The sequence below is a fragment of the Oratosquilla oratoria genome, chromosome 38 (genome assembly GCF_046742065.1).
Source record: "Oratosquilla oratoria isolate Oo_2021 chromosome 38, ASM4674206v1, whole genome shotgun sequence".
NCBI lineage: Eukaryota > Metazoa > Arthropoda > Malacostraca > Stomatopoda > Squillidae > Oratosquilla > Oratosquilla oratoria.
The window spans coordinates 25,556,481-25,574,148 of NC_134814.1; the positions used below are offsets into that span (position 1 = coordinate 25,556,481).

Sequence of the window (17,668 nt, forward strand, 5' to 3'; positions counted from 1 at the left end):
CTCTGCATGTCTGGCTACCTTCTTGTCCAGCTTTGGAAAACTAAACATGCCAACTCCGTCTTTGTGCCAAGTTTCGGATGCCATCTCCAAAGCACCTTCATTCGAAACTCTTTTCACCTAGCCGAGCCAAGGAAAATGACTACTCAGCATGTGATACAGCTGCCCTCACCACTACCGAGGGAACCAATAGGAGCTTCGACATGCTTCAACAGATGTCACTCCTACGAACGTAGTTTCCTCACCAGTACTTGAAGAATGCTGCTGCCGCCACCCCCGCTGTCACCACAGGTGTCCCTTACAGAGGACTTTGCAGCATGGAATTTAATAAACTATTCCCTTAGTTCAACTTGCAGGTGGCAGGAATCAAACCACCATCACCTCAACTTTCATTGCAAATAGTGACACCCTAACCAGCTTGGCCAGTGAGCATCCTAGCTCTCAAATAGGGATCAATAATAAAGTACAAGCTATATCTTACAGTGGTTTATTTGTCAAGGACTAAGATGTATACAACACATACACAGAATGTCCTGGCTGATACAAAACAGACACGAGGTTATGTACAAATGAAAGCCAAACCCCTGCTTTATGAGATGCTGAGAATCTGCCTCAAATATGTCTAAATGAATGTCATGATAAAATGGCATAAAAATGACCCTTATTATAACCATACAATTAAATGATAGCAGTGTTTTCAGAGAGACTTTAAAATAATTTTTTCAAATATGTAGTAATGTTTATGAGCCATGTCAGCACAAATGCAGAATTGAAGTTGAAATGAAGATGTATGACAACTGGAAAATGTATAGAAAAAAAAGACAAAATTTAGTAGATTTTATAGCAAAGCAATAAAATGGATAGATGGAAGAATATGAGCTATGTATTGGGAAGATCAGAGCAGCAGTGACAGGAAGAAGTGCAAATGTGGTTATGTTCAGAGCTAAGAAAAAGTTTAAAGGCTGACCAAAGGAGCAGACACTGGGATACAGCATGATTGCATGCCTCTGAAGATTATAAGAGTAAATGAGGAGTAGGCATCACAGCATCAGAATCTGTTTGGTGACCTTTAGATGTTGGAGGGTGCACATAGTGAGGGCAGCAAGGGGATGGTGGTGCAACTCTTCATATGTCATACTCCTACTCACTCAGTCTTCAAACAGGCTAAATGTAGAAGTCGTCATTGAGGAGATCTAGCTAATATTAGGTTGATCTCTTGTTTTAGGAGACTAAGGAAGAGGATCAAGGCAACTGTAAAGCAAAATTGTGAATTAGGATGGAATCTTGGTCATAATAGGACATCAGCTTACTTCCAAATGGCACGACAAGGAGGTCTATGTCATCTTAAGAGACGGTTATTGTGTATACACTGGAAGGAAAATATTTGTTTTTGACTAATGCTTTGGCAAACTATTGCAGCATCTGGACATTGAATAAGTGATGGAAGCAAGATTCTATGTTTGCGGGAAGAAGGAATAAGGTTTTATTGTCATTCTGGGTGGAATTAAAAAAAAACAATTGTATCTTGTTCCTGTGAGATAATGCAAGAAATATGAAAAAATATGTACTGTAATATTGCATGACATTAAAAATGTTGTTGAAACATGAGAAAACTGGCATTTTGTTTCTGCAAAGATGAAAATTACATACTCTGCAACAAAAAGGTGATTAGCACTGGAAAAAAATCTATGACAAGAACCCCCTTCTTCTACTAGAAGAGATAAAAATGTAAAACAAAACAAAATTATTTACATAAAACCATTTTGATTATCAATGATAAACCTACTGTGAGATAGATCTATGAGTAAATGGAGGTGATAGTTAAAAGAATCAAATCAGAAGCATCTAGCCATTCTATGGTACATTCCATGGCACATGGTGTGACCCACAACATATGAGCAATGACCTTCCTTTACTGTCCTTATTCATAACTTTATCTGTATTCACAAATTGAGATAGATATGTAATATTGTATTGTGGAACTCTGCATTATGAAATCTAAAACTTATTTATGTGATAATGAAGAAGCCTATCAACAGGTGGCATGATATTTTCAATATCAACCTTCTGTACTTTTTACCATTTTAAAGTTCAGAAGTAGTAAACTACCCACTCTCTAGTTTTGCCTGATGAATGATAAGTATCCAAAGTCTAATGTTCTGATAGAAATCCTTCTCAAGAAATGAATGAATAACAGACAGCTTTCATCCATAAACTTTCACAACAGAATCCCACTGAAACTCGATCACACCAGTATTTCAAGATGCTAAAAAGAATCTGGCAAACATCTGTGTTTAGAAATAGAATATGACCAGTAGCTACTTTCACCCATGAAACTCAAAGAAACTCATAATCTAATAGACAGGATGGGAAGAAATATGGTGGACAAGCAGAATCATGTAGAAATAAAATGGAAGTGAACATCTACAAGGGATGTCTTCATTTGGTGTGGCAAAGAACAAGATCTTCATCGCAGCTTATACACCAAGTCTTCCATCAGAATATTTCTGCACAATTATAAATTCTGTAACTTTTTTCAAATGTCGAACTGTTGAATATCTTTCCCTGAATCAGTCTGATTACATTTTAAAATCTTTTATGAAAGCATGACAAATAAGCTCTTGATGAACCAAACAAGTGTTGCATGGATGGGAAGTACACTGAGGAACAGATGATGGATTGGAAGAAGATGCAAATGTCTGTTGACCTAACTATCAACCTTTGCAACATTGCAACTTCATCACTTTCCCTAATCACACCCACAATATGGTTTACTGTGTATATCTTATTGTCATGAATGTGCAAAGAGTACAAAGTTTTCATATATTCTAATATTTGTTATTTTCTCAAGCCTTCTTCTCCAATCCTGCCATAACCATCACATGATCACTTACAGAATGATTATGCCCACATCTTAAGTCTTACATTGTCATTACAGCCATCATCATGAGAGCTATCATCCTTTCTATATCAATGTATATTACTGTCCCTGTCCAACGCCACATGACATCCCTTGAACTCTTCATTAACTATAGAGAGCACATCCTCTACTGCAAACCCCCTCCCCATCATTTGACCTCCTGAACTATGCTCTCTCATTTCCTTAATCCTAAGAGTATGTACAGAATTCTGATACCCAAACCCACCCTTTCACCAATACAAATCTATTACCTGTAAAACCTTGTCTTTTTCCCCCCTGAACAGCCTTCATGCAAAACCTTCATGAAAGAGTTACTCATTGCTGCAATTATCATATTCTTTTACTTTACTCATAATTTTTACAAGATCAAGATAAAAAGAAAAAATAAATAAGAGAAATATAATAATGGCAGTTTATTTTCACACAGCAGTTGTGTAAGTCGACTGAGTGATAGACTGGTGTGGGAGAGGGAGGTGATCTGATTCTTCTTCAATCTCAAGACTCACATCTTCAGCTGAGGCCAAGTTGAGGGCCACAGTGAATGGACGCTGACCTTCCAGAAGTGACCTCAGGGGTGATGTGAGTCTTTGGGCCATTCTGGAAGGTGTCAACTCTAATGTGCTGGATCTGGCAAGTGGTAAGAAGTGAGAACACCATTTATTTAGTTGCTTTTCCAATGATGACTTGCACAATGCAAAGGTCACAAATATGACTAAGTTACATCTGACAGTGGTAGAGATGCCAACAGCACTTAATCATACCTGTTGTAATCTACCCTCTCAACTGCACCCCCACGTTCCAGTGTGGCTGTCATCTCTAGGGTGGCAGTGCGTGATCTGCCCTGCACGCCTCGTCCATCTACTGTGGCAGAACGTGAAGAAGGAAGGGAGTAGGGAACAGCGTAGGGTGCATCGTAGACTGAAGGCTCCCGAGATACGGTGGAGCTACGGGATTGTGAGGCTTGAGATTCCTCTCCCTCCTCTTCTAGGGATATTGGGGATAGAGTAGCCACAACATGTGGTGAATCCTCAATGGTCCGCAGCACCTTATATGATCATGAAATAGTGTGAGAGTATATAAACATTGCTGTTATCTAATATGAATATTTATCAGTAAGGAAAATTGTTTAATGGTCTTAATAAGACTACAAAATGTTTTCTTCACAAATCTTCAAAGAACAGGACAATCTAGAATATTAATTTTTTTTCTCCAAAGATTTAGTAACTTGAAACAAGCAACCCTACTGTAACCAGCAATGGTCTTCAGGCTTTCCCAGAGAATCTGAGAAGAAACACTTGGTCAATACCTGCAATGTGAGTGTTGCATCTAGTGCAATTGAATTTGCAGCTTCACGATTGTGGATGATGACAGCAATGTGGGCAGGGTGAGGGATTGGGGGTGGGATCAGCAACTTCTCTGGAAGGCGTGACTTGCACACTGAAAATAAAATTTGTAATCCATTTGGAAAACTTGGCCAAGATTAGGTTAGGTCTCATGACCACATTCCTAAAATTATGGGAAGGAAATCTGACAAAACTACATGATTTGTACCCTTGCTTGTCTCATGTAATGTAGTTCTTCCTAATATTTAATTACTTCTTATATCATAGGCACTGTACAAATTATTGAATAAATCAGCTGAATTACTTTATATTATTGGAACAATTAAGTTTTGTCTAAATTTTTTCTCCTGTGAAGAGTCAAAGCATGTTTTGACTTGGCCACTTGTTCACTATGGTGAACCCCATGAGTAAAATGTGTAAAGAGCATTATTACAGCACAGAGGTTGATATTGCATTAATCCCCTCACAACTGTCATTCCCTAAGCTGAATAAAATAATTTGGCACCAGCCAGAGGAGGAGGAGGAGGAGGAGGAGGAGGAGAAAACAAAAGAAAAAGAAAAAGAAGAAGAATTAATCATTATTACTGCCTCTAGCATTGTTAACTGGAAACCCACAGCCCTACAGCAACTGGCAACAATCCTTGGGCTTTCCCATAGAAAACATTAGAATAATGTCCGTGTTGTATTAGTGTGGTACTGTTTCTGTCACTGGCTTATAGTGGTAGGAAGAGGAGAATAGGTGCTTTTTGTGGAGAAGACACAGTTGCATTTTACAGATATCTTGGGCTCAGTCCAGACTGAGTATCAATCCTTCGGCAACATAAAAAAATTAGTTGGTTATTGTCAAACTTTCCATCAGAGAATTCTACACAGAATTCAGAGAGAGACATGTCACTGGCAATGCTTAGTCCATAACAGGGCTTTAGGAAAGTAGTATTTCCCTCTTGCACTATGCTAGTTTCAATAAAAGCCATAAAAATGCAGTAAACAAACTCCAGCACTTTCACCAATTCAAGCATTCATGCACTGTACCAAATGGTACCTAGGCACACTCAGGCAGGTTTGGAAGGCTCAAAATTTGAGAGGCAGAAAATATGAAATTGGAAGGTCTGAATAGTTCACTTTTTTTTTTTTTTTTTTTTTTTTTTTTTTTAGAAAAAATCAAAATCAGGTTGGGCCATTTTCTTGGGTCAGGCAGGGATAAACTTATTATTATTTTTCTTTTTATAATGTGGCCTCAGATGCAGTATGGAGATGATTCTCTTTGATGTCTGTCTTGACCTGCAGATACTTGTCATTGATCTTCAGCCAGAAAAAAAATTGTAAAATGCGACAGGTTTTTTCCTCTGATACCATTATTGCCCTTAGTTCCTCATGTAAATGAAACTTTATGACAAATCAGTACAATATATTTTCTGTTGAAAGTTTAAATATTCCACCACATTAATATGCATTTTTTCTAGGTATTACTGAAAATACATGCTCATATTATGTTATTGCTTGTTTTCACCTCATTCACAATGCATTGTTGGTAAATTTCAGGGTGTTTTGGGCCCCATAAGGACAGTGATGTAATCCTCGGCACTCCTATGGGCCTTTGCTCATACCTTCTTTCCCTCAACCATTCTAAGAGCCCTGGGCAATCACCAAAAGTCCCTTAAGTTGTCCCTGTTATGTACTACTCTATTTTCTAAGCACAAAAACATACACAGAACAACTTTTTTTTTTCATGAAAGTGGCAATTGCCAACAAGACTGACGAGTTAAACACTATATGAGGACGGAGCCTTTATTTGTACTACGTTTCGCTTATTACAGCTTTTTCAAGTACTTGAACAAACAACAACTGGCTTACTTCCCAGTACTTGAAAAAGCCTTTATTTGTACGACGTTTCGCTTATTACAGCTTTTTCAAGTACTTGAAAAAGCTGTAATAAGCGAAACATCGTACAAATAAAGGCTCTGTCCTCATATGGTGTTTAACTCGTCAGACAGAAACTTACCCATTCTCTGTCCAGGATTAAGTCGTAGAGAGAGTCTGGCTGCCAGACTAGCCTTTTCTGTGCGTTGTGTGGGCACCCCATGACGTACCAAGGGGGTGAAGGATGCCAGGTCAAGATATGGGGCATGAATCTGGAGGAGTAAGAATTATAAAAGAGCTACTTTAGCAAAACCTTCAACAGTTACGTCCTTACATTGTTGCCTAAGATTTCTCCAGCAAGAACCAACTGTAATGGTCTGAAGTTCTACTCCATATATTTCTGAGCAGTAATTATGTTCTGCTGTCTCTACTGCATGAAAGTGAATAAGTACAGGATCAACAGTTTTCAGTGGTTTTGCAAAAAGATAAAACTATGTAGAACTGATAACCATCCCCCAACACCTCAAGAATTTTTTTTAATACAATGTCATTCTCAACTCCTTTAATCACCCCCTCTGATCCTGCCACAAGTGCAGTGTCATCAGCAAACAACAACTGGCTTACTTCCCAGTCTTCTTCATTTTCTTTAACCATCTCCAATCCCCTGCTCATTACCCTTATATCTACCTCCCACACCACCCCATCCATGTACATATTGAGCAGCCATTGTGACATGACACATTCCTGGCACAGCCCCACCTTTACCTCAAACCACTCGCTCTCTCAATTTCTAATTCTAGCATGGGCTCTAATACTCTCGTTAAAACTCTTGACTGCCCTTAACAGCTTTCCTCTGATCCCTTGTGTTTGTAAAACCTCCTACAATGCCTTTTTGTCCATCCTGCAATAATGCTTTTCCAAATCCATAAAGGCCCAAAAAACATCCTTACCCTTTGCTAAAGCTTTCTCATATATCCGTATGACCATAAAAATCTTATCTACACAATCCCTACCTTTCCTAAACCCATGCTGTTCTTCACCAATTACTCCCTCTGTTCCCCTCCTAATCCTCTCAGTCAAAACCCTCCCATAAGCCTTCCAAACTACACTCAACAAACCGATTCCTCTGAAACTACTACACTCATATTTGTCCCCTTTTCCCTTGTAAAGTGAAACTACACAGGTGCTCCTCCAGTCCTCCAGCACTCTAACCTCTTTTAGACAAACATTAAACAACCTCACCAGCCAGTCCACCATCACTATACCTCTCCTCTTCAGACACTCTGCATGACACCCATCTAACCCAGGTGCCTTACCTGCTCTCATCATTTTAATAACTGCTTGCACCTCATCTTTTCTTATTTCTCCTCCATTTTCCTCATCCATCACTGCCATTTTCTTAGTGCCTCCCACTGCAACCACCATTCCCTCCCTATCCTTCCTAAAATACTCTGCCCATCTTCCCTTTATTGCCACCTCTCCCATTATCATCTCTCCATCTACACCTTTTACCTTTTTTCTCTACTTGATCTGATATTCCCCCTATTGTCACTAAGTAATATAAATAGTCAACTTGTAATTCAAGAAAGCCACTAATGTATCCAAACTATCACATTCTAAGTTTATAAAAACAAAATAAAATAGTAGTTAACCAGTCAAACTTGTAAAGAATAAACAAACATAAAAAACCCTTAAAAACCCTTCCACAAAAATAAATGAACAAGATGTTGTAAGGGAAATGAATGGAAAAAAAGGGGGAGGGAATATAGCATCAGGTTCATAAACTAAAATGAAGAATGTAGAAACTGTGGTGGAGTTCTTACTGTAGTAATCAAACAGATGTAGTATACATACATACAGTCATACCAAAGGACCTTTTCCCCCTTATAAGGGTTGTTTGGTTTAGGCCAAGTCAAAGCACACACCCTACACAGTGAGCTAAAATAGAATGCATAACAAACAGAGTTTGGATGGGTGTGAGATGGGTGAAGGGTGGGTACATATTTTGACTTAGGCAACCCCCCTCATTAGAGAGAATGGTCCTTTATATATATGTACATACATGTAGACTTGCATTGTCTATATGTGTTTCTCTGAGATTCCATGATTCTAGAATCTATTTAAAACTTACCTGGATGTTGCCTCGTGGTGTGTGGACTGTGAGTTTTTCATCCAAATCAGATCTATCTGGTAAACATCTAAGAATTTCTGTATATCTGGCTAAACTGACTCCATGCACCTGTAAAAGAGCCGAGAAAATTAGACTATATGTATATACTGTATATCTCAAACAACCCTTCCTTGTTTGTAGAAAAATACAAATTAATCTTTGACAATGTTTAGAATTTTGAAAGCATGACACTGATACTATTCAATAAGAGTAAAATAATACATGGATACACAGATATATCAAGGGTTTTTTCTCCCTTACAAGGTAGGGAGCCAAAGTCAAAAGGCATATTTCCATTCCCACCTATTCATCCCCATTCACCACCCTCCCCTCCCTCTCATCTTGGCTCTTCATGGATGACAGGTCATCCCTGTATCTCTCTCATCACCCTAGGTCAACAGCAATGCAGCAAGACACAGCACATCCACAGCAAGGCTGTTTAATTTGATCAGCAACACCCCTCTCTCTCTGTCTCCTCCTGTTGTGACATTGAAGACAGAGAAATCCCTTCAGGCTGCATCAAAATATCATTCACACATAACCACTCCCTAACCCCTATCCCCCATCCACTCCCTTCCATGCATCACAGTATCATCCATACACAGACATTCTCCACTCACCCCTATCTTCTCTCTTCTTCCTTCCTTCTTCAACAGACATCCCTCTCTTGCTTAACACCCCCTTTACCCCATACATCCATCTCTTCCTCAGTAATCCCCTCATGTTCACTCCAAACAGTATAAATGTCAACAACATACACATATTCCCCTCACCTCCATTTGGAAGCTAGTGTCTGTTTCTTCCATTGGTGTTAAAAAGTCTGGACTGAAGATTTCAGTAAAAATGAGTGAGGCCAGGCCAGCATAGTCTCCTGTAGGTTTTCACATAAAAATAGGGTTAATTAGTACAATATTTTCATCTCTGGGGGTGATTACAGTTTCAAACAAATCATTAATCTGAAAATTAACCATTGCAAAATACAAATAATAATTAAGTTTCCACTAATATTCTTACAATTATCAGTAAAAATATAATCTAAGATGTACTGCAAGTATACATACATGTGACTCAATAACATTTATGAACTAGATGCATTCAGAGAGCAAAAATCTCTGCCAAGACAGTTCATTTCTGTTTACAAAATTTCCAGGTCCAGGTTGTGATTCAGATCACCAGATAAAATCTAATGGTATGTTACTTTTGCCATACTCCACCATGAAAATATATTTCCTCAAAACCTATTCAAAAAGTTCTAAACAAAATGATGAATTAACATGACCAAAAACATTGGAGGTAATTACACATGATTTATGACAAGATCTGGTTTGATACAATATATCAGTTATGAAACCTTGAAACATTCTCTACACTATTTTTTCTGTGAAATGTTTCATGACTTGGTATTTTTATAAAAAAAAAATCAATGGAAGCTTAGAGAGAGAGAGAATGAGAGAGAGAGAGAGAGAGAGAGATAGAGAGAGAGAGAGAGAGAGAGAGAGAGAGAGAGAGAGAGAGAGAGAGAGAGAGAGAGAGAGAGAGAGAGAGAGAGAGAGAGAGACAGAGAGAGAGAGAGATCCTCAACACAAACAATGCATTAAACTTAGGGACTTAGTACACAGTACTTCCATTGAAGGTTTTTCAGACATAAACACATGTATAAAAGTTTAATTTTGATCTTATTTTCTATCCTTTATCATTACTTTAACTTATTACTATTACAATTCTTTTCTAAGCCTGAGAAAAGAAGTTCCATCTCATAGTTATGATTTTGCCAAAGATTCACAGGGAGTGAGGAGAATATCCAGGTACTGTACAGCTACCTATCATTTTATGTGAGAGTCATATGGCATTGCAAAAACTATACAATCTAACCCTATTTTCTCCTTAGGAATTAATGTAAATATGCAATGATGCAAGATATTACTGCATTTGCAGATGCTTATATCACATTTATATCACATGATACTGCTAAAAAGCAGTGCACAAGCACTTCATGTGCACAGCTATAAAGAGATGCATAGAGAAAGCACAAAAAAAAATACAATTTGTAAACAAGTCAAGTGGCACCAGCTAGTAGCCAATACATGAAGTTCTCTCACATGATTTCTTTCTTTTTTCTTGAAAATGGTCTGCATAATTCTATAAACTTTACATGCATACATACACCCTAAAAGGCCCTTTCCCCTTGCAGGGCTGTGACCCAGTAGAGACATACACCCACCCATGGCACAACCATCTAGTACCCATTTGTTGTCCTATCTATATTACGGTGGTATTCTTAAAAAAATTCTTTCCTTATATAAATTTTATATAAATCCTTGGAAGGGAAAGATTTTTTTAAGAATATCACAGTAAGAATCTTACAGTGGTATTCTTAAAAAAATTCTTTCCTTATATAAATATTTCCTTATATAATCTTATATAACTCCTTGGAAGGTTAAGAATTTTTTTTTAAGAATACCAGTGCTTAGTTCCTTGTGGATGAAGGATCATTTCTGTCTTCCTACCCACTGCTTGGAAGCTATGCAGCCTATCTATCAGCTCTCTTTTCTCTCCCACTCCATGAATAAATAAAACAAATGTACACAATGTTAATTCACCCTTCCCATTACCTATCACACTCTGTTACAAAAATGCACACTTTAAACTCACATAAAATGACGAGTAGCTGTATGCAGATAATGAAAAACATTACAGTTTTATCATGTGACTAGTAGGTGTTCCTATCTGAGAGGTGACACCTTGACATAAGTGGGTAGGCTAAAATATTTTAAAGACTACAGGCACTATGTCAACTATGAGATGAAAATCTCTCCAGGCTCATACAGTTCTTGTACAAAAGATGAGACAAAGTTTACAGTTTGTGTATGATCCCAGCTGTGATCTACAAATGTAAAACTCTGAAAATGAAAAAGGCAATGAAAGCAAAACCAAGGACACAGAGAACAGTGGAAAGACCACTACTAAGAATAATGCTCAAAGACAGGATGAGGACAGGAGTAAAAGCATATGGGTATGCAAGATTTTGTGGAGGTGATACAGGAAAGGTAGCCAGATAGGAGAATGGGAGATAAAGCAAGAGTGTTACTGACTGGACATTATGCAAAGGGAAGTGTTGAAGACATAGACCTGATAGAAGGTGGAGATATGATAGAGAAGTTTGCAGGAATGATGTGTCAGAAGTTGGTGCAGTTGCGCAACTCCTGGAGGAGGCTGGGAGAAGCTTTCCTCACCAGTGGACAGTGAATAACTGATTAATTAAAACAGGTGTTCTTTTTCCTATATCTCAAAGGAAATAAGAAACTTGTTTTCATCAGTGAACAGATGAGTGATATGGTTGGAAATTCCATATGAATATACATAAGTATTCATACTTGCATATGTATAAATATATGATTATATATATACCAAATGCTTCAGTTTACTAACCTACTGCCATTCCTTTCCCATCCCACCACTCATCTTCAGTAATTAAATTTTCATATGTTGGTCCTCTGGCAACTTCTGTCCTGTGCAGTGTTCCAATTCTCCCTACCATCACTGTTTTCACTGTTGCTGTTTCTTTAGAATCACTGCTCTCACTATCACCACCACTAATTCCACCAGTATCACTATCACCACCATTATTACTTTCATTATTAGCGTCTCTGTCCGCATTTGTCCTTTCACTGTTCTGATTGTCTGTTGTTTTGGGATGTGTGATTCTTGCTAGAACATGGCTTGGATAAAAGTCCTCCAATAATATGGTGGCTTGTTTCAGAGCTAACTTCAATTCACGTGTTGTCATTTTCACTTTAGCCCTGTTGGAAAGTAAATTATCAGACTTAAGATTCAAATCACTACCATGACTACATTACACATATTTACACACCACATTATTATTACCACACAGTTCTAAATACAAATATAAATTTTATCAAAGTAAACTAAAAATGTTTAGCTTGTAAGAATAATAATCATCCTACAGTTACATCATCAGATACTTGCCTAACATTAACTGGAAGACCGAGGGTTAAATCTCGTCTTCTTCTTTCAATTTTTTCTTGAAGTGTTTGAGTGAGATCCTTGGCTTCTTTGTCTAGTTTACCATAAACTCCTCCTTTGCCAAGCACTCCACTAAAAGGACCAAATATCCTCCTAACAAATTCACTGTTGAAAGAAAAATTAAAAATACAACACAAACTGAAAAACTGCTTACCAATACCAACCAACATGTACATTGAAGGCACTTTCCTTAAGGTTGGTCAAGTTAAAACACCTACCCACATCACAAACAAATACAATCAATTCAATCACCCTTCCTATCTCGGTCACCCTGTCTCCTATCATACTGTTTGGGTCAAAGGCAATGCATCATGGTATATCTCTTCCACTCAAAAATATCTATGAAGCAAATGAGAAAAACATTCTATCTAGCCATGCCATCCCTCCATCCATTCACAATCTCTTCATTCATAGTACATATCAACATCCTTGCTGTGGATGTGCTGTGTCTTGCTATGTTGCTTCTGACCCAGGGCAGTGGACAAGATGCAGGGATGACCTATCATCCACAAGGAGCCAAGATAGGAGGGAGAGGGCTGAGTGGAAGTGGAGTGGTATATGGTATGTATACATCAATCAATCAATCCATTGATGCTTGTTTCTACTGCAGAAGACCTACTGCCTCCAGGAAACTGTTAACATATCACCATACCGGTACATAAACACATATACCAAAAGGCCCTTTTCCCCTTTAAAGGGGAGTGGTCCAGCCAAGGCATAATACACCCACCCATCCCACATCCCACATCCATCCAACACTCATTTGTTTTTCTTTTTATCTTAGTTCCTCATGGATGAAGAGTCATCCCTGTCCTCTCCTTTCTGCTCAGGTTGGAAGCTATGTAGCAAGACACAGTACCTCTACAGCAGGGGCTGACAGCCAAAGCTGATTTGCAATCATAGGTTCATTACATGGTAACTGTCCCCCCTCATCCACTCAAACACATTTAGGATCCTCCTTCTCTTATCTATCTATATACTATGGGATTCTTCCCTTTATAAGGGAGGTAAGGTAGCCAGTCAACACATGCCCCCCTTCCTTTTTGCCTCATTTAAATTCCAAATCTCTGCTTCACACAGTGTTGTGGGAATAATCCTCCCTTAATACTGTTTTTTTCATTAATCAAAAACAACATAAATTTCTAACACACTATAATAAATTATTCTTCTAACAATCATCTATTAAAGGAAGAATTTATACATGTATACATACATATACCAAGGGCTTTTTCCCCTTTACAAGGGAGGTAGCCAAAGTCAAAAGGCATAATTCCACTCCTACCCATTTCATCTCTACTCACTCCACTTCCATTCACCACTCCTCCCTCTATCCCTCTCTCTTTTCTTAGCTCCTCCTGGATGACAGCTCATCCCTGCATCTCACCCACTGCCCTGAGTCAGAAGTAATGCAAGACATAGTACATCCACTAGATCAAAACAGTGAGCTTAAATTTCTAAAGTATTCCAATAAGCAGAGAAAAAAGTCCTAACAATATAAATGTTACAGGAAACAATAAAAAAATATAAATAAAATATATATATATATATATATATATATATATATATATATATATATTCATCATAAAAGTTATTTTCAATCCCTTAAACACTCCACTAAATCACCTAAAATCTTCTAAGCCAAAAATAATAAATGTTACTCTCAAAAAGTAACAAAAACATAAGTTTCTCATATAAGAGAGAAAAAAAAAAAAGCTTAATAATTTTTTTATACTTAACTATGGTGCCATTCCCTGATCTGAATAAGACTAACTGGCATTAATCAGAATAAAATCTGTGAATGACAGCATCATTGTGAAGGAGTTACTTGAAATTACTATAACCCCATCCATGTGACATTCCCACAGTTGAATAAGAGAATTTGATATTCATGAAAACAAAATCTGTAGAGGATGCCATTGTACCAAGAAGTTTTGATACCTGTATTCATTTAGAGGCTTATTGATTCTCCTCTCCATTTCCCGTTGATATGCTGCCAATTCATCTAATTCCAGCCTAGCTTCAAAAGCCGCAGCAGCTTGCTCACAGCTTATCTGTGAAGAAAAAATGGTATTTGGTATTGTAGAGGGATCAGTCTATTAAGTGTAGTCAGTAAGTAGTATGGGAGGGTGTTAACTGAGAGGATAAGGAGGGGAATAGAGGGAGTAACTGGGGAAGAATAGTGTGGATTTTGGAAAGGAAAAGGTTGTGTGGATCAAATTTTTGTAATATGACAGATCTGTGAGAAGTTTTTGGCTAAAGGTAAGGATGTGACTAACTGGGATGGAGTGAGGCAACTAGGGATTCTCCATTCTATATTTTTCTCCTAAGAAAAGTCAAGTAAAGCTATTACAATCAAAACAGGAAAAAGTAAGTACATCCATAAATATTATTTCGCTACCTGGTAATAGAAATTATTGTGTAATCCAGGTCCAGCAATTCGTTTGACAAGGAAGCTGTCTGAAGCCGGAATGCGTCCCCGCTTCTTGATGACGGAATGGAACATAAGTGTGTCCCAGACATGACGCACACCTCTTCTTGCTACCCCAACTGAAGTAACAAAATTTTTTATTTGAAATAATTGTGCAAAGCTGAACAACACAAAATGCACACTTTTGTGTAACTAAGTCCTACTCTTGTGTCGAAGTTCTTTATTGACCCTTCAGTACAACAGTATTATTGTGTTTGATCAACAGCATACAGCATTATTTTTGTATATACTCAAAACTACATATTACTTTTTCATATGTTTAGAATCACACAATTTTATTCAGATGTCCTAATATAGTACAAATCCTAGACTGAAACTGATGTTTTAAATTAAGATCAGCATCACTCAGGAGTTTAATTCTATGCTGAACAATATCATCTGACATTAGTTTTAACCAAATAATTAGTGTGCAACTGTGCTGAAAATGTGGTTTTAATAACTGTGTACATCTTTCTCTAACTTGACTTACCTAAAAGAGCCAGAAATGCCAATACTGGGCATACAACTGTTGCTGTGCCTAGTGCTAGAATGGGTTGAATGATTCCAAGTACCAAGATATACCATACAAGTGCTTGAAGAATTGGGGTGACACGGCGATTGGACGTTGGAGCATCAATATCATACACCAGAATGCAAATAAGATGAACTACAATAACAAGTGCTGGAACCCTAGAAAAATAATACAAAATGTTAGTTGTCTGAATATGAATATCCTAAACTGAAATATACAGTTGAATAAAAATCTTATGTAAAACCTAAAACATATCTATCTACCAAAAGACTTCTGTCCTCTCACAAGGGAGATACCAGCCAAGGCATGCACCCACTCTCCACCCATCTCACACCAATCCACAATCATTTGTTTCCCTTTGAAAAAATCTCTTTGCTACTTGTGGATGAAGGGCCATCCCTGTAACCACTACCTGGGTCAGAAGCAATACAGCAACATACAGCACATCCACAGCAAGGCCTGAAGGCCCTACAATTAATAGAAAAATGTGAAATAATGCTAATGAAATTATCACTAAACCTTAATGTACTGATTTGCAAAGCATATCAGACAATGTATATGTGTGTGTGTGTGTATTTACCTAGTTGTATTTTACAGGAAGGGGAGCTATGCTCGTGGGGTCCCGTCTTCATATCTCATTTTATCTAAACTATTTTTAAATTCATGTATTGTTTTTGCACACACCACTTTCTCATCTAACTTGTTCCAACTGTCTATTACTCTGTGAGGAAAGCTGTTCTTTTTCACATCTCTTCTATAGCTGTCTTTTTTTATTTTCTTTCCGTGTCCTCTTGTATTTCTGTCATCCCATTATATCAGATTCTCTCTATCAATAATTTCTATGCCTTTCATGATTCTGTAAATAGCTATCAAATCTCCTCTCTCTCTTCTTTGCTCTAGTGCCTGTAGTTCAAGTTTTGCTAGTCTCTCTTCATATGATAGTTTTGAGAGTGTTGGTGCCAATTTTGTAATTGCTCTTTGTATTCTTTCAAGTTTTTTTATACATTTTTTTGTACTTGGTGACGACATCGTTGCTGCATATTCCAATCTTGGTCTTATCAGAGTGATTAGAATTTTCTTCACTATTTCTTCATCCAGGTATGTAAATGCCACTTTGATTGTTCTTATTAAATTATAAGTTTCTCCATAAATCTTATTTATATGTTTCTCAGGTGACATATTATTCATAATAATGACTCCCAGGTCCTTTTCACTTTCTACTTTTTTTTATTCCTTCTCCCAATTTATATGATCCTGTTATTCTGTTTTTGCTTTTTCCAAATTCCATTATACTACACTTTTTAGTGTTGAACTCCATCTCCCACTTCCTACTCCATTCCTATACTTTATTTAGATCACTCTGTAGTGACTCACAATCTTCTTCCATGTTCACTTTTTTTAATAGTTTTGCATCATCTGCAAAGAAGCTCATATAACTTTCAATTTCTTCATCCGTATCATTAATATATATAGCAAACATTATTGGGGCCAGAACTGTTCCTTGTGGAACACCGCTTATTACGTCATCCCATTTTGAGTGTTGGTCTCTTATCACTACTCTCATTTTTCTTTCTTGCAAAAAGTCTTCCATCCATTTAAGTAGTATGCCCTGTATTCCTCCTTCAGTTTCTAATTTCTTAAGCAACTTCTTATGTGGTACTTTGTCAAAAGCTTTTTTTAGGTCTAGATATGCACAATCAGCCCATCCATCTCTTTCTTGTATTATATCTATTAGCCTTGAATAGAAACATATTAAATTAGTGACGCATGATCGTCCTTGTCTGAATCCAAATTGCCTTGGATTTAGCACGCTGTTTTTTCTAAACATTTTACCCATTTACTTTTGATAATTCTTTCACAAATTTTTGCTATTGTACTTGTTAGAGAGACTGGTCTATAGTTGGTGGGGTCTTCTTTATTTCCTCCTTTATATATAGGTACTATATTTGCTTTTTCCAATCTTCTGGAACTTTTCCTTCTTTCAAGGAACTATTTATTATGCTATGTATTTTGTCTGCCAGTTCATTTCTGCATTCTTTCACAATCCAGTTTATTTCACCTGGTCCATGCAATTTTCTAACATCAAGATTACTCAAGTGGTTCAATATTTCATTCTTTGTTACTTCTATTTCTTTCATAGGGGGGACTTTCTCTCTCCATTCAATCTCTTCCGGTTGTATATTCTCCCTTGTAAACACAGATTTAAAATGTTTGTTCATAATTTCTGCCATTTCTATTTCCTCTTTGTATTCAACTCCTCCTTGTCTTAATTTCCCCAAATCTTGTTTGTTTTTCAGTTTGTTGTTTACAAATCTGTAGAATAGTTTTGGTTGAT

At 37.3% G+C, this 17,668-nt stretch overlaps 1 protein-coding gene across 8 annotated transcripts in view; it reads right to left on the reverse strand.

The window, feature by feature from the left end:
* Positions 1–470: 470 nt before the first annotated feature.
* The window catches only part of LOC143020023 (uncharacterized), a 432,500-nt gene continuing 415,302 nt past the window's right edge, over positions 471–17,668 (reverse strand). For 6 of the 8 annotated variants that reach the window (XM_076176144.1, XM_076176141.1, XM_076176143.1 and 3 more), the window contains 11 exons: positions 15,292–15,491; positions 14,733–14,881; positions 14,273–14,385; positions 12,278–12,439; positions 11,720–12,090; positions 9,064–9,161; positions 8,252–8,359; positions 6,263–6,392; positions 4,224–4,354; positions 3,679–3,962; positions 471–3,544 (listed from right to left, as the gene is read on the reverse strand). In XM_076176144.1, the coding sequence (XP_076032259.1) occupies positions 3,337–3,544; positions 3,679–3,962; positions 4,224–4,354; positions 6,263–6,392; positions 8,252–8,359; positions 9,064–9,161; positions 11,720–12,090; positions 12,278–12,439; positions 14,273–14,385; positions 14,733–14,881; positions 15,292–15,491 (1,954 nt within the window). In that variant the 3' untranslated portion in view covers positions 471–3,336. The remainder of the gene's footprint in view (positions 3,545–3,678; positions 3,963–4,223; positions 4,355–6,262; positions 6,393–8,251; positions 8,360–9,063; positions 9,162–11,719; positions 12,091–12,277; positions 12,440–14,272; positions 14,386–14,732; positions 14,882–15,291; positions 15,492–17,668) is intronic. The other 2 variants (XM_076176142.1, XM_076176146.1) reach the window with 2 other exon arrangements.